The sequence below is a fragment of the Hippocampus guttulatus genome, chromosome 10 (assembly GCF_054856545.1).
Source record: "Hippocampus guttulatus isolate MCC_2025c chromosome 10, RoL_Hgut_1.0, whole genome shotgun sequence".
Classification (NCBI taxonomy): Eukaryota; Metazoa; Chordata; class Actinopteri; order Syngnathiformes; family Syngnathidae; genus Hippocampus; species Hippocampus guttulatus.
The window spans coordinates 16,993,474-17,016,194 of NC_141270.1; the positions used below are offsets into that span (position 1 = coordinate 16,993,474).

The following is a 22,721-nucleotide window of genomic DNA, read 5'->3' on the forward strand; positions in this document are numbered from 1 at the left end:
ATTTTTCCTTTTTATTAAAAATGAATTTAAAAATGTTCTAAATAGCTGTCGCAGAATTATTTTTAAACTTAAAATTGTAACTCAACAAGCACTGTACAATATGTAAGCGCCACATTATTATTTGAAGTTTTCAGATTTGAAATTAATTTAAAATGAGCACCAATATAATGGTATGATGATATAATAATAATGCAACACTTTTTATATCAGACAGTTCTTCATATTCACGTTTCATAAACCCAACAAGGTAAAGTAACCCCAATTCTTCGATTTGTCTTTATGTGGCTTCCATGCGGAATTTTGGGGACATCCCAAAGTTAAGGACGTTTAACTTTTAACATGAGCACCGATATTAAATAATAATGTCATAATCATAATGAAAATCCCAAAAATAATGCAAAGTTCTTTGTATATCTGACTGTTATTCATATTCAGGATTCAATTCTCTCTCCTTGTCTCTCGCTGTCTGTCTGTGTGTGTGTGTGTGTGCGTGTGTGTGTGCGCGTGTGTGTGTGTGTGTGCGCGTGCGTGCGTGTGTGTGTGTGTGTGTGCGCGCGCGTGCGTGTGAGAGAGAGAGAGAGAATTTATAAAAAGAACTTTCTTCGTCGTGTGTAAGATCTCTGAAGTGACTCACAAGCTGCTGATTGGCCCTTTCTAGCTGGGGATTTCCGCCGGGGCACTTCCTTCACGACTCCATGTTTCGAGTCCTCTGTCACGCACTCTGAGCAAGTCAGAAGCCTGTGACAAGTCAACAGAGCGTTTGCATGTGCATCATGGATGGTGAGTAGCAATCCCCTTTTTATTCATTGTACCGTAGTCGAACAGTAGAAGATGTAATGAATGAAAAATGACATTAAGAATACATTGGTATGTGTATGGTGAATATGACTGGCTCTAGAATGTCAACACTATGCATACAGCATGTCTCATAAATGACAACTTGTTGTTTTCACTTTTATTAAACAGTGAGCTCATTTTTACACGGTGTCAGGAAATTGCTAAACTAGCTTATTTTGCAATACCCAACCTTCAGCACACACGCTCATCAATATAGTTGGAGGTTACATTTTTCTTTCCCGTGTGATTCTTTACTTCCAGCTCTTTTGCCCTCCATGCTTGAGGATGACCCACACCAGAGTAAGTACAATTCAAGACTCAAAGAACCACACAGAAAAGCAAGCTCCATCACTCAATAAATGCACAGCAGTGTACTTTCACTTCCCCATTTTGTTTTGAGGCAAAGAATCAAGCGGCATTAGTTATGTTTCACAGCTGCGTTTTGAGCTTTGTGGGACTCGAACGATCATCTTAGGACCGACATTATCTGTCTGTGGTGTGAGCATCAGATTTTTCCATTTGGCAAACGATACACACCGCAGTTAGAAGAGAAATGCGACAGGGCTTGTTTTATCCTGGCAGAATTGTGTGTGTGTGTGTGTGTGTGTGTGTGTGTGTGTGTGTGTGTGTGTGTGTGTGTATGCGCGCGCGTGTGTGTGTGAGAGAGAGAGAGAGAGAGATGGAGAGAGAAAAAGAGACCTGTCACATCGAAGTTCTGTTCATATCACATGAAACTTCCTGGTTCACTTTTAGTTCCTCTCACACAGGCACACTTGTGTCATTCTATAAGTTTAACAACAGCGTCAACAGGGTTGACCCCAAAAGTTGCACAAAGCGCATCGCGGTTCAATTAGTTTTGCCCTGCTGCAGCCCCGCTATATCACTGGAATGCCCTCGTATATGGGACAGGCGAGCCACATCAAATGTTACTCTTGGATTAAGTGTGCATTGATTGGTCATGCCTGCAGAACGGGCAAGAGGAGACTTTTATCTGACGCTCAACGTTGAGTTCAACAAACAGTCTGTGCAGTGTGCATGCGCTCCCTCAGCGTATGAATTGTGGATTTTTGTGTGACGGGAGTGATTTTAGACGCCAGGCTAACATTGTATGAGAAATGAACAAAGGCTGATATCATTGCAGAAAGGCCACTTTGCATGTGTACATCTCTTTTATGGCAGTGCCGGAGGTGCGTGACTGTAAACCACATGGCAGGTGCGGAGAGTTTAGCAAATAACAAAGTGGAAGCAGAGTCCAACGACTTGACACCAAAAAGAGGGAACTGTAATTCTACGGTTTTAAAAAGTCAGACACCAACCAGAAAATGGCCATCTGCAAACATGTCGCCAGCACGCTGAGACTAGCGATTCCAACACGTCGACTTTTTACTATCACTTAAAAGACGCAACACGGAGCACTGTACAGAGACAATGTGAAGTTACGACAAAGCACCAACGTTACACCAAAACCTCAGTGTTTAAAAAAAAAAAAGAAAGAAAAGAAAACAGTGCATGGTTCAGTACCTACATAGTATTTACATGTTAATTATCATGACAAGAGTTAGCCAGCTATTTCTGTCTCTCAAAGTATAAAACAAGTAATGACACGATGAAACAAAAGCTGAAAAAACCCTACAAGAAGATATTTTAAGAAGTTTCGTTTCTAGCTGGCAAACTTGTGTTCCTAAAATTCAACCTCTGAAACTGAAAATGTGACTATTTCATTCCTTGAAAATCGCTACGATCCCAGATACATAGGACAGTATTTTCCAAACATTTTATGCTTGATTTTTTTCCCCGTTTTGTTTTGTCATCAAATACAGTTTACAATGTGTTAAGAAAAGTGTGTTTTATCAAGTTTACATGTGTTTAAAGCACGTTGGTGGATAAAACTACATGAAAACAACATGAGGTCTTTCAACTTTTTCAACTGTTGTGTGTGGCACTGGAACACTGCAATAAACCGGAAGTGGATTTATTTTTTTTTCCAAACAGACAGCCACCATTTATCAGCACTTGTAGATATACAGCATTTCAAGTTTCATTTTAAATATAGAAAAGGCAATATAGTACACTATAATGATGTGATGTTTACAAATTAATAATAACCAGCCATGGGTCAGAGTTTTGTTTGGGTTTATTTTTTAACATTTTGAAGCAATCATTTATCAGTTTTTTTTATAAGCCTTTCGTGAGGGTACTGCTGCTACCTTTTGGTTCTCTGACTATTTGCTGCATTTGCATTCACTGATTGTTTGGACCACCGTCCCTCCCTAGTGGGCGAGCCGGCGATCCGCATCTTTGAGCAACCCAGGATGAGAGGAATGCGCTTCCGGTACAAGTGTGAGGGTCGTTCGGCTGGCAGCATCCCCGGTGAGAAAAGCACGGACAACAACAGGACCTACCCCAGTCTGCAGGTGACGACTGTTTATTGTTTTATTGTCCACCCAAATAAACTTGTCGCGACATCCTTTCTTGAACTCACTTACTGACTTTCCTTGTGCGTGCTTGTAAATCAACTTTTCCACCCACTCCCTCTTGTCCCTCCACAGATTCTGAATTACAGTGGCATGGGTAGAGTGTGTGTTTATTTGGTGACAAAGAATGAGCCATACAGGCCACATCCTCATGATTTGGTGGGCAAGGACTGCAAAGATGGCTACTACGAGGCAGAGTTTGGGCCGGATCGCAAAGTAATCGCGTGAGTTTCACGGGGCTTGTACTAACATGCTAGCTGAATCATTATCACCTTCGCCGTTATTTGAATAGGTCAAGCATTACAAATAAATAAACATGCCTGTACACACAAAAAAAAAAATGGAGTATGGCATCATGGGAATTCCCCACGTGACATCACTGATACACCCCGAACGTGTGGTAGAAAGGGAAAACTGAGGTTGTCTATGTGTATGTGTATGTGTGAGTGTGTGTGTGTGTCTGTGTGTGTGTACTTGAGCATGTGTGAATGAGTCTGAATATTTTGGTTTGTCAAATTTGCAATTCTCTCATGGACCTCGCTATAGTAAATATTTACATTAAGCACAAGGCTTTGTTCGTCGATTGGGCATATCTGATGCCATTTTAGCTCCATGAAACAGGAAGTAGCCCGCTAACTTAATTGTTTGCAAAGTTTGTGCCTCTGTAGTTGCTGTGGCTCATGTAGTATGTCGTGATTGGCTTAGTTTCCAGAATCTGGGGATCCGGTGTGTGAAGAAGCGGGAGGTAAAAGATGCCATTTTACAACGGATTAGCAAAAGGATCAACCCCTTCAATGGTGAGTCCTGGGATTGTCTCAGTCTTTTCATTGCTCTTTGGGGGAAATCTTCCATAACAAAGTCATGTGAATGAAACCAAGTGATGACAAAAAACGGGGACAGTTTGTATGCTTTTGTTCCCACTTGTGCAGTCCAGTCCACCTTTCATTCAGTCGGGCCCAGCATTAAAGCTACCGGTACTCTCCATCTAGATTCAAAACCATTAGTGTCTCTTGTGACCTGAAGCTTGTCTTAGCAGACTTTGGGGAGAGAGGCAGCGTACACCCTGGACGATAGCCAGTCATGCACATATCGACAAATTCAAATTCACATCTAAGGACATTGAAGAGTCACAGATGAACCTTCCACGTATGTTTTTGGAGGAGGAATCCGCTCTACCGGCAGTAAACCTGCAGGAGCATGGAAAGGCCACACAAACTCCACACAGGAAGGCCGTTGCCAAGAATGAAACCCCGGACCTCAAAACTATGAGGCAGACTTGCAAACAACATGAAATATTTGCGTGATAAATACTGCTTGACTTCCATTCGCATTCACACGGCTGCCTGAACATTGTAACATTCCGACTGTGGCGATTTTATCGGAACACAAACCACAGCGTGACCAAGCTTCGATTGAGCTGAAAATGACCCTTCCGTCGGTAATTGAATCGAAATGTCGCAAAAACAACAAATGATAGACGTTAATTGAGTTAATATAATGCCACGCGAGACAGTCCTAGCAATCCTCTCATAACACAGTGCATTGAAATGAATGTTCTCATTTCTTTGCTTGTCGTCAACAGAAAGGTCCAATTCTATAATTTCTCAACACAATTCAATAGAAATCGCATGACAGTGTTTTCTCGAGTTTCCCTTGATATTTGCCTAACGATTGGCCGGCGACCAGTCACCCGGCCTCCAGTTTACCAGCGACCTCACAGAGGACGAGCGCTATAGAAAATGAAATGGATGGAAAATTACAAACTGCAATCCTCTGGTCAACTTTTTTTTTCATGTTGTTGCTAAGCCAAAATACAAATAAAATAAACAAAAGGGGGGGGGGGCATAACCATGCTTAATGCATGGCAGTGTATCCTAATCCTTAATCTTGAGATTCAATACTAAAATGCCCCAAAGGTATGCGACAGTATGACATCTTGCTTTTCTTTTGCTGGGATCAAAGTGGCGTAGTGTGACTGCTCATATCTCAGCGGTCATGAAATAATTGAGATAGGCATCTGGTAACTATTTTCTTCCTTTTGTTTTTTGTTTTTTTTTAAATTTTGCTGCTGTTACAATATCATGTCATTATGTTATGAGCGTATTATCCTTATCAGTACTGCTGCTGCTGCTGTGGTTGAAACGTTTCAAAAGAATTTGACCCCATTTTTTTTTCTCACGTCACACCAAAGCTCAGATTATATACTGTATATCTAGCGAAATGCCATTTCCCCTCTCTTTCCATTTTGCGCCTGTGCAGATCGACAGCGGCCGCTGTCACGCAAACAAGCGTTAGGCTACTTCCCCGTTCTTGATCACAGTTGCTCAATTGAGCACATGGAAAATGCGCGTGAGATATGGGAATGCAGGATTCATTCATAGGCGTTAACTGGGGGTGGCGGGGTTGAAGTTAAAAGCGAAGTTAGCTATTATTTTCTTCATGCAGCTGTCAACTACGGGGAGATGCGTTTAATTCTTTGACTCCTGCTTTACGTTTTACTTTGTCGACAAACATGGCTGAGCGCCTCTGACCTTGAAGCCTACTGAGGATTCATGGGCCTCTGGTTGTTGTCATTTTCAAGTTTTAATCCTCACTAGGGAAATGGTGCATCCTCAATTGCAGTGCACAGCAAGTAGATGCGTTTGAAGGGCATCATTTCAATGTCTGAGTAAATCAGGCAGTTTTCCCATACACACACACACACACATATATATATATATATATATATATATATATATATATATATATATATATATATATATATACACAGTAATCCCTCGTTTATTGCGGGGGTTATGTTCCAAAAAGTGAGAGGGACGAAATTTCAATAAAGTTGTACTTGGTACTTGATAGTCATCTTTTTTTTTACAGTTATTAGACAATACTGAACTATGTATACCAGGTGTGTCAAACACATTTTTTGTCGCGGGTCACTTCGGCGTTACGGCTTCCCTCAGAGGGCCGATGCAAAATCTCAACGTTATTTATTACCCATGACAGTTTAACATTTCGGTACAAATTTCAGCAAGAATCATGATAGTCAACACACACGATTTGTTCCAGCGGGCCACGTAAAATTATATGGGGGCCGGATCTGGCCCCCGGGCCTTGACTTTGACACCAGTGATGTATACAATGCAGAGGCGATTGCTCTCAGACTGCAAGGGAAGCTCAGCTTCTCCTAAAATGTCAAAAAGTAAGTGATCAAATATGTGTGTACGTACAATTGTGTGTACATGTCATTGACTATGCGCTTCAACGCGCTCAACTTTTGTTCCAAATCAGCGTCTTATTACTGATTACGACGCGACTCTCATTCATTCCCGCAGCTTCACTGTGTGGACGCTGAGCGTCTACAGCACGGACGCTGGGCGTCGAGAGACTTCAGTGTAGGTTGTCCCAATGCATTGAAACGAGACGAGTCATTGGATAAATGCTGGTTTTGTCCCACCCATTGGACGCTCAGCGTCTCTGGGAGTCTATGGACAGTGGGCGTTTATAGGCTGGCCAGGAAGCTCAGCTTTTCTGCATGATGATTGGATATTCTGTCTGAGGCTGAATCTCTTTTTGATTGACAGCGAAATGAACCAATCACCGATCTTATGGTGAAGGCATCCTTTTCATTTTTTTGAAAAGGAACGAAGAGTAGAATTCACGTATAAATAAAACAGACACATTTTATGATGTAGGCCGAAATTGAGCTTCCCCTCCTTGACAGACCAGCATCCACCACTAATACAATGAAACCAAAGACCAAAAATTTGCCAAGGTAAATTTGGCAAGCTGTACAGCGACGAGGTGCGGAGACTGTTCACGTTGGTCAGTCCCTTAGCCAATCAGGATGCAGAACACAATTCACTGTTTAAAAAAAAGCATTAAAAAAACTGCACTAAAAAAATCCGTGAAACAGCGAAGCCGCAGAAGGTGAACCGCGTTATAGCGAGGGATTAGTGTGTGTGTGTGTGTGTGTGTGTGTGTGTGTGTGTGTGTGTGTGTGTGTGTGTGTGTGTGTGTGTGTGTGTGTGTGTGTGTGTGTGTGTGTGTGTGTGTGTATATATATATATATCCATCCATCCATTTTCCGAACCGCTTGATCCTCACTAGGGTTGCGGGGGGTGCTGGAGCCTATCCCAGCCGTCTTCGGGCAGTAGGCGGGGACACCCTGAATCAGTTGCCAGCCAATCGCAGGGCACACAGAGACGAACAACCATTCACGCCCACACTCACACCTAGGGACAATTTAGAGCGTCCAATCAGCCTGCCATGCATGTTTTTTGGAATGTGGGAGGAAACCGGAGCACCCGGAGAAAACCCACGCAGGCCCGGGGAGAACATGCAAACTCCACACAGGGAGGCCGGAGCTGGAATTGAACCCGGTACCTCTGCACTGTGAAGCCGACGTGCTAACCACTGGACTACCGGGCCGCCCTATATATATATATATATACATATATATACATATACATACATACATATACATATATAGAGTGGCTGGATAGCTCAGTTGGTAAGGCATCGGTTTGGCATACGGGAGACGGTGGTTCGAATCCCGCTTGGGGCAAAAAATGAGCACATAACACCATCCAGTGTGGGTCCTTGGGCAAGATCCTTCACGCTAATGCCTACCTCATACAATGATGAGAGACAATAAAATGAATGACATGCCGGCTCAGACGTCGCCCGGCCAAACAAGGTCTGCGTCAGGTGCTGGGGAATAGAGCACCTTGATGAAAAATGGGCTACTGGAACAAAGCGGAGATGGGCGAGATGCGATAACATGGCTCTGTTGGAATGCTACTACTCAAGCAACCCTAGTCAGAGGGGTTACATGCAGAGAATGTGGGCTAAATGGCTACTTCGAAACCCACAGTCACGGTTGACTACGAAACAACTAGTAGCACAGTGTTCCAACATCCACAAACGGCAACTGCTGTCACAACTTGAGATTGATGAGGTACAACGCAGGTTCCATGGTGAAGGGCCCAGAGATTGGGAGGCAAGCCCCAATGAATGCAGATGATGAGATTGGGAGGCCAGCCCCAATGATTGAAATGCTGAGCGAGGCAGCAACTGACCTGAAAGCTAAGATCATGGCGAGAATGAAAGCTGGGCAACCTAGAAACCGATTACAACGGCTATGTGAAGTACCACCTGAAAGTCTCATGGAAAGTGTGAATGCAGCACTGAGGGCGATCCCTACCGTAACGATCACGGAAACCAATGAGCTGATATACGCTTCAGCATTAGTGATCCTTGAGATGCTTGGCTATAAGAGCAACCATGGAAGCCATGAGATACATTACCCACCATGGAAAAGACGGTTGGAGGCTAAGATCAAGGCGGCTCGGAAAGATGTGAGTCAATTGACGGAGGCCCAGAGAGGTGTGATGAAAAGGCCGATACCCAAGAGGTACATCCAGATGACCATACCTGAAGCACTCGAAACTGCCAAACAAAGGCTGCAAGCCTTGTCCAGCCGCCTAAAGCGGTACACGAAAGAGAATGAGGCCAGACGAATAAACAGGCTGTTCGCAACACAACCTGCGAAAGTGTACGCTCAGTGGCAGGGTCCTAACAACAGAGCTGACCCACCAAGACTGGAAACTGAAAGGTACTGGAAAGGCATATGGGAGAAGGAGGTTGCACATAACAGCAGTGCACAATGACTGGTGACCCTGAGAGAGGAGCACAGCAACCTCCCTGAACAGAAACCAGTTACCATAACAGTGGCAGACATACAGGAAAGAGTCTCAGAGATGAAGAACTGGACAGCACCAGGCCCGGACATGGTCCACACCTACTGGCTAAAGAAACTCACAGCACTGCATGAGCGCCTAGCAGCACAAATGAACCAGCTGCTGAGGGATGGGGCTCACCCAGGATGGCTAACTGAAGGGCGAACGATCCTGATCATGAAGGATCCCTCAAAGGGTGCAGTCCCATCCAACTATCGGCCAATAACCTGTCTCTCCACGACATGGAAGCTCATGTCAGGCATCATTGCGGCTAAGATAAGTGGACACATGGATGAGCGAAGCACAGAAGGGCATTGGTAGAGATACCAGAGGAGCCAAACATCAGCTCCTGGTTGACAGAACAGTCGCACAAGACTGCAGGTCCCGACGTACCAACCTGTGCACAGCCTGGATTGATTACAAGAAAGCCTATGACTCGATGCCACATACATGGATCACTGAATGCTTGGAGTTGTATAAGGTGAACAGGACCCTAAGAGCCTTCGTTGCGAACTCGATGAGGATGTGGAAAACCACACTGGAAGCCAATGGCAAGCCACTTACCCAAGTGTCCATCAAATGTGGCATATACCAAGGTGATGGCATATACTGCTGTTCTGCATAGGACTGAACCCCCTAAGCCAAGTAATCACCAAGACAGGCTATGGATACCGCCTCAGAAATGGAGCTACAAAGTCACCCCCTCTACATGGATGACATAAAGCTGTATGCTAAGAGCGAAAGGGACATAGACCCCTGATCCACACAACCAGGGTCTACAGCAGAGACATCGGGATGTCATTCGGGCTTGAGAAATGTAGTCGGATGGTGACTAAGAGAGGAAAGGTAGTCCGCACTGAAGGGGTCTCACTCCCTGAAGGAACAATAGCAGACATTGAGGACAGCTACAAGTACCTCGGTATACCACAAGCCAATGGCAACCTCGAACTGGCAACAAGGAAAGCGGCTACCGCCAAATACCTCCAGCGAGTGAGGCAAGTCCTAAGAAGCCAGCTCAATGGCAAGAATAAGACCCGGGCAATAAACAGATATGCCCTGCCAGTGATCAGGTACCCTGCAGGAATAATAAGGTGGCCAAAGGAAGAGATTCAGACCACGGACGTTAAGACCCGAAAGCTCCTAACCATGCATGGAGGTTTCCATCCCAAATCCAGCACCCTGAGACTGTACGCAAGCCGAAAGGAAGGAGGCCGGGGACTAGTGAGTGTGAGAGCCACTGTCCAGGATGAAACATCCAAGCTCCATGAATACATCAAGGAGAAGGCTCCAACAGATGACGTACTCAGAGAATGTCTCAGACAATGGGGAACAGAAGATGAGGCGCTGGAAGAGGGACAAGCCCCTACACGGGATGTACCACCGGACCATAACTGAAGTGGCCGATCTCAAGAAGTCCTATCAGTGGCTAGAGAGGGCTTGCCTGAAAGACAGCACAGAGGCACTCATCCTGGCTGCTCAGGAGCAGGCCCTGAGCACCAGAGCCATTGAGGCCCAGATATACCACACCAGACAAGACCCAAGGTGTAGGTTGTGCAAAGAGGCACCTGAGACGATCCAACACATAACTGCAGGGTGTAAGATGCTGGCAGGGAAAGCCTACATGGAACGCCATAACCAGGTGGCTGGCATAGTCTACCGAAACATCTGTGCGGAGTATGGACTGGAAACCCCAAGGTCAAAATGGGAAACACCTCCGAAGGTGGCGGAGAATGACAGAGCGAAGATCCTGTGGGACTTCCAGATCCAGACTGACAAGATGGTAATGGCGAACCAACCAGATATCGTGATCATAGATAAAGGGCAGAGGAAAGCCGTTGTAGTGGATGTAGCGGTCCCAAGTGATGGAAACATCAGAAAGAAGGAACACGAGAAACTCAAGAAATACCAAGGGCTCAGAGAGGAGCTGGAGAGAGCCTGGAAGGTAAAGGTGACAGTCGTGCCTGTGGTGGTCGGAGCACTCGGGGCAGTGACCCCCAAACTAGATGAGTGGTTGCAAAAGATCCCAGGAACAACATCGGACATCTCAGTCCAGAAATGTGCAGTGCTGGGAACAGCAAGGATACTGCGCAGAACCCTCAAGCTTCCTGGCCTCTGGTAGAGGACCCGAGCTGAATGAGGGATGAACACCACCCGAGGGGGGGTGAGACGAGGATTTTTTTTTTTATAGGACCCAAAATCAGCTCTAGTGAAAACAGCATTATTCAGCTGATTTTCTTTTCCAAAATCTTTTTAACACAGTAACACGTTACAACAAAAATAAAGATAAAGGCAAGATATTTTTAAGCTTTATTGTGGGAAGTGTTAAGGGACAAAAAAAAATGTTTTTTTATTCTTTTTTTTTGGTTTTATTTTTGGGTAATTGGCTATTAATCGGAATCGGTGTACAGGTATATCGGACATCGAAATATTGGAATCAGCCTAAAAAAAATCCATATGGGTCAGAACCCATTAATCTGTTTCCAAATTTTGGGTGCTGCTGGATCAACAGCCCCCCGTGTCCAAATTGAGAATTATACACATGGTAAATGGGCCGTCACTTACATACATTGCGTGTATGAGGTGACATTGTGAAAGTGTTTTGAGTACTTTTAAGTGAAGCCCATTTATAAATACATTTATTTATTTTACGTTTTTCTTCTGGGTTTTTTCCAGATTTGTACACATATGCAGCCGATTGAAGTATGTTCGCGTTTGGCATACTTTCAACTTCCATACTTTGGTGGGTTTAAATTAATTTCTTGTCTACTAATCCTAGTGAGACTAACGTCACCAGAGAGTTAGGGTGGCATACATTTAATATAGAAGTACCATCTGACCAGTGGTTTTCACTAAAAGCAGTATTGCCACCGTTTGTGTGATGTACAATATAGCTCTCTCGCGCGCGGTCTCTCATCAGCTCACTTCTGCTCTGAAATTTGACTTCTCCCCGCATCGGAGGGCATTACTTCCTCTCTCTATTCATCCCAACACACTCAACCAACCTCCATTAAAAACTCACAAACTCCCCTGACAGATCCACGCTTGTCAGGCTTGAGCGTGAAAAAGTGTCTACTTGTCAGTAGTTAATACAATACAATACAATACATGCTGATTTATATAGCGCTTTCACAACAGCAGCAGCTGTAACAAAGCGCTTAACAAAACAGTTAACATAAAGTAAAATAATAAACACAACACATAACATAAAACACGGACAGTCATGCGGTTCTAACCACTTTTCCATCACACGCTTTGTTGTTTGAAGCAGTTTGAGATGAAAGAGGAGAGAATCAAAGTGTCCTTTAACCAGTGGATCAGAGACGTCATGCTCAAAATGTGCACACGTCGGCTACAAGCTAAGTTTCAAAGTCAACAAGAAGCTGTAGCATCCATTGACGAAAAAAGAAATTGGTTCACTTCTCCTGTCCCATGGAAATCCATTTCAATTCCAAGCAGCGACTCACGGTTCCAAATACGCATCGGCGCTCTACGCCAACGCTCCTCTCTCCTCATCCTCAACTTCAGCAGCCATCCATCCAGCCGCACCAACGCCGACTGTCCAACAGCGCCGACATCTCCACTGAACAAAACGGGGTTGTGAAAAATGCTGCCCATTACAGGCGCAAAAAACACAAGCGCCCCAGGTCTGTCCAGCACCGACAGTCAATGGCGCCGACATTCCTCCCAATCAAAATCTGTGCTGGTACAGGCGTGCTGCCGAGAAGGCGCAACCACCAAGCACAGATACTTCTCCTTTGACGAATGTCGTGGCCAAAAAGCGCTGAAAACAGCCCATATCAGGTCCACACGATGAAACAACAAACAACATGTGACAAAATAAAAGACAAAAACAGCAAAAAAGAATAAAAAAGCAAGGCTCTTGAAGAGCACTTGCCGAAGGCTGCCTACTCGGGTGCCATCTTGGAGAAAAAAAAAAGCGTGTTATCTGTTCACAGATGATGCTAGCATAGTATCACTTTAGTTTCTTTAATTCATTCCAGACTTTTCAAGAACCACAGAACAAAAACTTTACACACAATATACTGTAGGTATACACATTTGTCAATACACTGCCTATTCATAAGTCCTTCAGCATGCCTGAAAAAGAGTAAAACGCACAAATCTTTAATTCTACCCGTACTCCAATCTTCACCAATCACCGCTGATATTACTGTAATCCTGAGTCGTGTAAATCCTGTCCAGCAATACTACAACCAACAGTTTTTTTGTTTTGAAGCATGATCCCCCGGTATCATTGTATTTAGAGTGCTAGCTATGTGTTCTACTGCATTACTCTGAATTTTCATCCCTATATTTATTGATGATCACCTTTTAATAGAAAACGAATGAAGGTCATGCATTCTTTTTAACCGTCGTTGTCAGTTGGCCTTCGGCACCAGTGCTCAAGTTAATTTGCAATACAGTGAAACTCCTCTACAACGAAATCATGTTTTCAGCAAGAATTTTTTCACAACAGGGGTTTTTTCACTGTAGCAAATTTGAACTCAGATGTAAACACACACACACACACACAAACGTATGTGTACTCCTTATTTTTATTCCAATGGTGCATAAGTATGAGCATACACTTATTTGACACTTCATATAGTCGGTGTAGAAAGAAAAAAAAAGGAAATAAATTGCTAAATTTACGATCAGCATTCAATTTCACTTACATCAATTTCTTGGATAATGTATTTTATTTTGTTTCCGCCATCTTTCATTTTGATCACTTTTACCCTCTCTTACAGCGTCAGAGCTCTTCTTGTCTTAGCTGCTTGACATCCAAAGGTCCGTTTTGTAGCCTTTTTAGCAATGCAATGTTCTTGCTGCGTCTGAACAAATATTTCCTGGACTACTGCGCATGTGCAAACCAATGTGGTGGTTGCTGTTGCCATTTCCGAATGAAGCAGTAGAGGTCGCTGTTGGAATAACCTTCTTTGTAGTGAATCTCGTCGCGAGGCAAGAGCAGAGAAAAAGATTTCGTATAACGCAACAGGGTTTTTTTTTTTGTATGGGGGGCAGGAAAATGGCAATGATGTTAATGCATGAAGATTTTTTCACACTAGGGGAGGTATTTTCGCCCATGTAGGTTTCGTTGTAGAGGAGTTTCACTGTATACTGACGGTCAACTTACTTTTGGTCTGACAGGATTGTAATGCAAGAAGTACATAGAAGAAATAGAAATATACTATTTTAAAGAGTTTAGTACATTCGTCAAAGATTATTCATGTGATAAATAATCAAGCACTGTACAAACAACTTCATTTCATCGATATAATCTCATGCACTCTGTAACCGGATAACATGATAAGCTGTCCACTGTAGTAACCGCTATTGCTGAAAGGGTTAAAAACAGTGGTCAACAACACTCACTTACTTCAGTTCCAATGTACATATTGGTGAGAAGAAAATTACCCCCCATGCCACAGGAGGCAAGTCACGCTTCTCTGCATAGAAGCATTGATTTTTGATTCTGCAAACGCAGAGAAGCGAGCAGGGGAAAACACCCAACAAGCTAGTTGCAATATTTATGCTACTCAACACGTTCTAGATGAATGAGTTTCCATCTCGTGCGTCGCAGCACCCCAGTCAAAGATTCACGCTTTCTGGTCCCACTACATTACTTTCACATACGTCACGAGCCATTTTCAGGCAATTGTGTTGGGAGTCTCGGCTCTCAGTTATACACGCAGGCACACGCACACGCAGGCACGCACACGTGCGGGCACACACCCTTCTTTCCACTCGACTGTGACGTTGCTCAGCGTCACTGTGGCAACAAATTGTAGGTGGGGAGCTGAAAGCCAGTGTTTGACAGCTTTTGTTTTACCGTATATCAGTCTTGCTGCAAGGTGTGTTTAATGTGGGGCTGTCAAACTCGATTCACATTGTGGGGCCACATACGATCTTGGTGGATGTCAAGTGGGCCAAATCATTAAAATTATACCATACTCTGCTATAAATAACCAAAATAATATGTCTTTACTTTGTTTTGGTCTAAAGAAGCACAAGAACATTTGGAAAATGTTGACAATTAATGAACATATATTTTACAAAACATTTCATGAAGCACCTTAGATTTCCTTATCCTCCCACTGATTGTACAAAGGCACAAAACTTTTAACAAGTAATTGGTATTGAAAAATATAGTAATGCACTTTAAGATTAAACGAGATTTTTAAAGAAAGGAATTTTTAAACCATTTACACATGTGGATATAAAATCAAAATTTAATCCCTGCCTACACCTTACAAACTAAGGAGAGTGCTATTAAATGTGTAAAGAATAAAGTATTCACATGTCCTTGATATCGTCTGTGGTGTTGGGTGTGTCTCAGCGAGAGACTGAGGCTGCTTTTGTCTTCTTCTCTGATCAAAACAGTGTGTCCCCTAGCGGGTACTCCATTAATTGCACCTTGTTAAAAATATCCATTTTTTTCACTTTTAAATGATCCTGCGGGCCTGATCGAACCTACTTGGGCTTCGCCCCGCGGGCCGTATATTTGACACCACTGGTTTAATGCCTATGATGTGAAGATATTTGTACGAAAATTCAAAATCATTGTTCATTTAGACGTTCTCAGTAGTCATTTCTACATCGCATCAATGATTGCCGCTTTAAGTGCGTTCAGCTATGTGGAGTTTTCTTTTTACGTTTCCTGTACCGTCTACTCACGAATGAGCTTGTGATCTGCAGAAACGTGTCGACTGTAATATCAAAATATGCGTTGAAATTGCTCTACGATAATAACAAGCGTCTTGGTGTTTTTGTGCATGTGTGTTTGTGCATGTGTGTGACCACAGTGCCGCAAGAGCAGCTGCTGCAGACAGAAGAATATGACCTGAACGTGGTCCGCTTGTGTATACAGGTTTTCCTGCAAGATGACAACGGCCACTACACTCGAGTACTCAACCCTGTAGTCAGCAACCCCATCTATGACAACAGTTAGTGACATTTTTTTGTTCTTGTTTGTTTCTTTGTATAACATTTGGCTTCAAAGTTTACTTCTTGACTCCGAGCAGCTATCACAAAAGTCTGCAGTACTCGTACAGGTCATTTTTGAGGTTACGTTTATCATCCTTCATTACGCAAGTGGATAAGTAACCTCTGTTAATATTAACATTTTCACTTAAAAGACAAATCATGCAATGCATATCACACTCATGTGAGTCACTTTGCAGATGCGCTTTAATCATCCACAAACCCAATTCCAATGAAGTTGGGACCTTGTGTTAAATAAACATACGGTGATTTGCAAATCATGTTCAACCGATATTTAATTGAATACACAACAAAGACAAGATATTTCATGTTTAAACTGATAAACCTCATTGTTTTTCGCTGCTGATCATTAACTGAATTTTTTTATGGCTGCAACACGTTCCCAAAAAGCTAGGACAGGTGGCAAAAATGAAAATTGAGGAATGTTCATCAAACACCTGTTTGGAACGTTCCACAAGTGAACCTCAGGCTATTCAATGAAATCTACTGTAGGTCAAGCATGATTTGCAAATTATTGTGTTCTGTTTTATTTATGTTTATTTATTTTTCTGTGTTTTGTTTGACTGTTCAGTGTGTTGCGGCAAATGCGACCGTAAGATAGACGTCCTCATGTCTTTGGGCAATCTTAGAAAGAAAAATAACATCCCACTCAATTTTGGAGCAGAGGAATTTACGCCTATGATAATACTTGTGTAAAAGTAGGATAAAAACTGCACTATTTATTGTTCAACCTCATATGCGCCCATTAGAATTATCATATATATCTCTTAAAACAGTTGCAGGTGCTTCAGTCACTTGTGAACGAATTCAGTGTTTTATCACACACACACACACACACACATGCACGCACGCACATCCACACATTGAGAAAGGGGAAGTTGTATACTGTACACATGAACCCTCAAACAAGTGTCACCATGAGGTACTTCCTCTTCTGACAACAGACATGTGACTCAACTTGGCGAGGCTTCAACTTGAATGTTATATGTGTTAGTTAATATGTGTTTGTTTTCATCTGCCTTGATGGTGCTCACAATGTGTTTCTGACACGCCACCTGTGATTCCACCCGTTTGCTCTCTTGTATGTTTCAAACGACAGGGGCCCCAAACACTGCAGAGCTGAGGATCTGTCGGGTCAACAGCAACAGCGGCTCCGTGAAGGGAGGAGATGAGATCTTCCTCCTTTGTGATAAAGTGCAGAAAGGTACACTGGTGTGAAGTGTCTTCCTTTCTATTTCTTTTTTGGTGTTTTATTCCGATTGCTTCCTGTTTCTTGTTCTAGACAGAGGTGGGTCGCTACATTTACTTGACTACTTTTATTTTTATTGTTGCTTGTGCAACCTATTTGTTTTTCTGTTGCCAGCGAGACATTTGTCACATGACTATGTTTCACCAATCTACCGCAACCAGGGGTGATTTTTCAGCACATTTGGACCAGTCAACAGGAGTTAGCAACGTTTCCAAAGTGACTCATTTACGTGACACGTAGCAGGGTAGAACACTGACTTGATTCGATTTTTCACTCAATACTTACCCTTACTCAAGTCATTATGTGGGGGTCTACTTTTTACTTTTACTTGAGTCATATTATTACAAAGTTCTGGTCCTTTAGAGCATGTGTGTCAAACCCAAGGCCCGGGGGCCAGATCTGGCCCGCCACATCATTTTATGTGGCCCGCAAAAGCAGATCAAACACGTCAACTTCCATGATGTTTTCTAAAATGTCTACCAAAAATTTAAATTCTCATATGTAATAAAAAAGAGAGATATTCTTATCATTTTCTTGTTCCAAAACCTCTCGTGATAGTAACTTAAACAAGAGTTGAATCAACAGTTATTCTTGACTTCTTTACATGGTTTCAGTTATAACAACCCTCCAAGGGAAACGGTAACTAAAATGTGGCCCGTGTCAAAAATTAGTTTGACATCCCTGCTTTAGAGCATTGGTCCCCAAACCCCGGGCCGCGGGTCATTTGGTACCGGGCTGCACAGAAAGACTCAATAACATTACATTACTTCCGTTTTATTTATTTCACAATCTGAAAGATGTTTCATTTTGAAAAAAATACCGGATTCTCTATTACATCCGTCTACAGTGTGTCACTCTTGACGCAGCTCAAGGCGCTTTTCTCGGTCATGTGATAGGTTACCGCTAAAATGAAAGCCAGGAGCTAGCAAAATGAGTAAAAAACAAACGTCTTTGGAAAGTTTCTGTGGGAAGGGGAAAAGGCCCAATATCATATTATTTTGGTGTATTTAGCCGCCACAGCTTAAAGTCCGGTCCCTGAAAATATTGTCTGACATTAAACTGGTCCGTGGGGCAAAAAAAGTTGGGGACCGCTGCTTTAGAGTACAATTTTAAGCGACCCCACCCCGATTCTGATCTGAGGCTTAGCCATTCATCTCTTTGCATACTCATCCGTCATCCCTCTTTCCTTTAGATGACATAGAAGTCCGATTTTTCTCTTCTAATGGGTGGGAGGCCAAAGGCTCGTTCTCCCAAGCCGACGTTCATCGCCAAGTGGCCATCGTCTTTAAGACGCCGCCTTTCTACAACACCTCTATCACGGAGTCGGTCACTGTGCACATGCAGCTACGCCGACCGTCCGATGTGGAAGTGAGCGAGCCACTGGACTTCCGATATCTTCCCGATGACAAAGGTGAGCAGTATGCCGGGAAAACATGCACCGGATGGTGGCCGCCCTTTACCACTTAGTTGGATAAGAAGCTGCACAACCTTTCTAATACAATACATATTCTATGCTTTTTATGCTTGGTTTTTTTTCTAGACCCTTATGGCTATAATAAGAAAAAACGCAGCCGAGAGAATTTAATGAAGATGTCCGGATTGTCAGGTAAGATTTGCCACTGAACGTAATCGGTTAAACATTAGCCCTGTGCCCAGAATGCTCACATCCAGAGTGAGTACCTAAATACATGAATGTGACAAAGGTGTTTCTGCATTTTTCTAGCTGTTCCCTTTTCTAGTCTGGCTACGAGCAGGCAAAGAGCAGTGCCACAGAGCACCAGGAATCACATGCAAGGTACAGTAATGACTTTGATTCATATAGTACCTTAAAAGAGACTCAAGGACATACAAAAGAAAAGATCCCGAGACAAATGGTGTCAGGAGTTTTGGATATTCCGCGACCTTCTATCTCCATGATTACTATGTGTTGCAAGGTCATCTTTTTTCAAAACAGATTACCAGATTTACTCACAACACTACCAAAGATTGACCAAATTTACCTACAACACTACCAGTGCCCATTTTCCATTTCAATTGATTAATGAATTATGTTTGTCTGTTGCAAATAGTTATGTCCCTACAATCATTTCCCATTCTGAAGTAGTTACCCGTTCCAACAATGTCCAGTTGCGTGTTCAAAATACTGTACAGTCATTCCCCATTCCATTAAGTATTTATTTGGATTTATTACACCGGTAAAATGAGAAGTCCCAACTGGCAAGTGGCCATCCTTGACAGTCGCATTTTACGGTAGCATAATGATGGTATACAGTATTCCACTGGTGTCAAACTCAAAGCCCGGGGGCCAAATCCGGCCCACCAGGTCATTTTATGTGGCCCACGAAAGCAAATCATGTGAGTCAACTTGCTAAAATCTGGACCGAAATGTCAAATTGTAATGTGTAATAAATGACGTTGAGGTTTTGCAATGATTTTGTAAGCGTTTTACTCTCACTTGAACAATAATTGAACAAACTATTACACTTGACTGATTTTTAAAACGGGTAATCTATCAATTTGTTGTGTACAAGTAATAATTTTGTGGTTTCATTGTCCTAACGGCCCTCCGAGGGAAGATGTAACTCCAAACTGGTCCGCGACTAAAATTAGTTTGACGCCCCTGCTGTAGTGGGTCCTGGCTAATTTGGCAGTGATCCTTCATTTAATGACTATAACATATCACGACACCAAAATCATCATAATTCTATGTTGATCTGTCGTAAAAGTTATTTATTTATTGTTTTGTTTTTTTTCCCCCAGACCTCAGCATGTACCCAAGGCAGCCTCCACCTCCAATGCAGCAGCAACCTGCGTTCAACCAACCCTACCATGCAAATGTTCCAGTCAGCCATTCTTGGACAAACCCCAACCAAGTACTTCCGATGGATGCGGCCTCCGTCAATCCTTCTAACGTCATGGGCAATCCGCCCCGGCCGAAGAACTGTCGGCCACAGCATCAAAACCATGGTTCTGCTTTCCCCTGTGAAAGCAATCTCCTACCTGAGCTCTCTATGAGGGACTTGCAGTGCTTGGACGCAGTTCCTCAAGTTCCTGTGATCAGCCAGCCTGAGTCCCACCCACTCTTCCATTCACAGCACCAGGGGCCGGGACCTGCCTTTGATAACCGGGTCCAGAACCACCTTGGGAGTCAGAACCAGGGCTTTCAAAATACGTGGAACAATTTTAGTGCCCTCAGTCCATTTCAGATTGAGAGCACCGTTCCTGGTTCAGAAAAGAGTGCTCAGGGGCTGGGAAATTTCCCACTCCTGGAGGGGATGCAAAGGAATGAATTTCTGAAGGGCCAAGTCGGAAGAGAATCTCAGACGGGGTTCCAACTGAAGCAAGAGTCTCACGTCTCAGTCAAGCAAGAATCTACCTTGCCTGCGATGCCTTTTCCTCAAGAACCCCACGCGAACACATACACCAACCTTCTTCCTCTTTCTATGAGCAACGGCACCAACACGAATGTTTTAAGGCAAGATGGTGGAAGAAAACCACACCTTGCTCACCTGAATCTGAAAGACCCTTACTCTACCAATCACATGACTTCTGAGAGTCACTTTTCAACTTTGGAGGACTGGATCAGAGCCGAGACAAGCCATTCCTTAAAACAATAACCACTAGGAATCACATCAACAGAAGGTGCTCGGATCCAAAGAATTCATCTCGTCGCATTGAGCATTGACTTCCTGCAAACTGAAACCGATACTAGTCCTAAGCATGCTAATTGGGCATTTGCTTTGCCGTGTGATGTATTGTGGATGACATCAGTGAGTGAGCACAATCATTGGTACAGTTGTTCCACACCCTCACCAGCGCTAGGGAATGATTTCATGGCACGTGGTAATGCAAATCTTTATTTTGTATTCCATTATTTTCACCAGATAATAAATCATCATATTCCATATTAGATCATTTCTGACAGGAAAAACTGCTGCAGTTCCAATGCACTTTTGTCTTCTGTTATTTTGAGCTTTCGTCAGATTTCTTAAACGTAAACCAGAACAAGAGATGAGCTTGTGATGAAGGCTATGAAAATGAGAGGATATAGAAGTGGGTTGGTGGTACACTCGCTTGACTTTGGTTCAGGCAATGTGGGATAATAATAAGAGGTTAAGCGCTAGAGCAGGGATGCCCATTACGTTGATCCTGATCTACCGGTAGATCTAAGACAGGTCCCAAGTAGATCCGAGGAGTGTCGAGGAGAAAAAAAAACAAATAACCATTTGTGTGTCTTTGAACATGTTAGTTATATACTGTATATTTTTTGTGTTCATGTACGCTGCACCCTAATCATCCTATCAGTCTCGTTTTCACAAAAAAAAAAAATCCAAAAAAAATAAAATAAAGCAGGTAAATCTTGAATTTACGGTGGCGCGTGATTACGTCACCGGAGGTTGTTAGCGCTCAGCAGTCTGCAATTGCAGCTTGTGATCAGAGCTGTTGCGCTCTATCTTTTATCGTCATTATTCTCATTCAGAGTTTGCTTCGTGTACAATTCACCGAGGGCACGGAAAAAGAATAGGAATCTAGGAGGGCACAGGGAAGCACTTTAAAATGGTACGTGTGAGCTATGATAGTTGACAGGCTGCAAAAGTGCATCGCATGCCTCAGTTTCAGGCTGTTTCTCATCATGGCCTGCGTGTGTGTGTGTGCGTGTGTGTGTGTGTGTGTGTGTGGTAAGGGTAGATCCCAGGAGGTTAGTTGATCGAAAAGTAGATCTTCGGTCCAAAAAGTTTGGGGACCCCTGCGCTAGAGCAATTGGATGGTATTACTTTGTCCCTTTTTTTTTTCCTCTTGTGATGTGTCATTCCTTGCTGCTGCGAATCAAGTGCAAATGTATCATGATTTCATTGGAGGTTCAATTGTTTGGGGGAAAAGGTGGGGAATTTTCAAATTACCATGGCTCTTTGAATTGCTTTGTAAAAGAATGTCACATATTGCGCATGTGCATTTCGAATTTTTTCCATTGTTTTTTGTCGAACAACATTTTTGTCATTTTAGCCATAATTCAGTACTCTCTGAAGGGCTCATGAATTGACAAGGTACTAAATTTTCCAATGAGGAAGTTGGAGGAAGCACGCAATGTTGTGACTTTCCTCAGTAATGACTATGTCACACTAGTGATCACATGTGTTATTCTCAGAGAGGCAAACAGATGTGTGACTGGTAGAAATGTAAATATTTTCTTGTTTTATTCATTCAGCTGAGGCTTCTTTGATTGTTTTCTTTTTTTTGGATAGAGAAGTGGCTAATGAAGGACAAACGTTCGCTCTTGTTCAGAGCTACTTTGTCGTCTGGCCAAGCTCATCATGTCTTTTACTTATACCTCCTTAAGAACAATTTTTGACTATGATATTTTCTGGGTGATTGGAGGGTTTCACGGCATGATGAAATTTTAATAAACAATGGTATTCAAAA

General features: G+C 43.0%; 1 protein-coding gene across 1 annotated transcript; it reads left to right on the forward strand.

Moving 5' to 3' along the window:
* The first annotated feature begins 699 nt into the window (after positions 1-699).
* rel (REL proto-oncogene, NF-kB subunit) lies at positions 700-22,721 on the forward strand. The gene is made up of 11 exons (XM_086122462.1): positions 700-780; positions 1,099-1,137; positions 3,112-3,251; positions 3,387-3,535; positions 4,017-4,108; positions 15,853-15,993; positions 17,151-17,255; positions 18,493-18,711; positions 18,841-18,906; positions 19,024-19,095; positions 20,061-22,721. The coding sequence occupies exons 1-11, from the start codon at positions 765-767 to the stop codon at positions 20,915-20,917; spliced, it is 1,896 nt and encodes a 631-aa protein (XP_085978588.1). The 5' UTR covers positions 700-764; the 3' UTR covers positions 20,918-22,721.

What these genes read in the sequence shown, in the direction of transcription:
- rel (XM_086122462.1), top strand. An exon ending in CAACCCCATCTATGACAACA is followed by an intron (nt 15,994 to 17,150) that starts GTTAGTGACATT and finishes TTCAAACGACAG; the next exon opens with GGGCCCCAAACACTGCAGAG. An exon ending in ATATCTTCCCGATGACAAAG is followed by an intron (nt 18,712 to 18,840) that starts GTGAGCAGTATG and finishes TTTTTTTTCTAG; the next exon opens with ACCCTTATGGCTATAATAAG.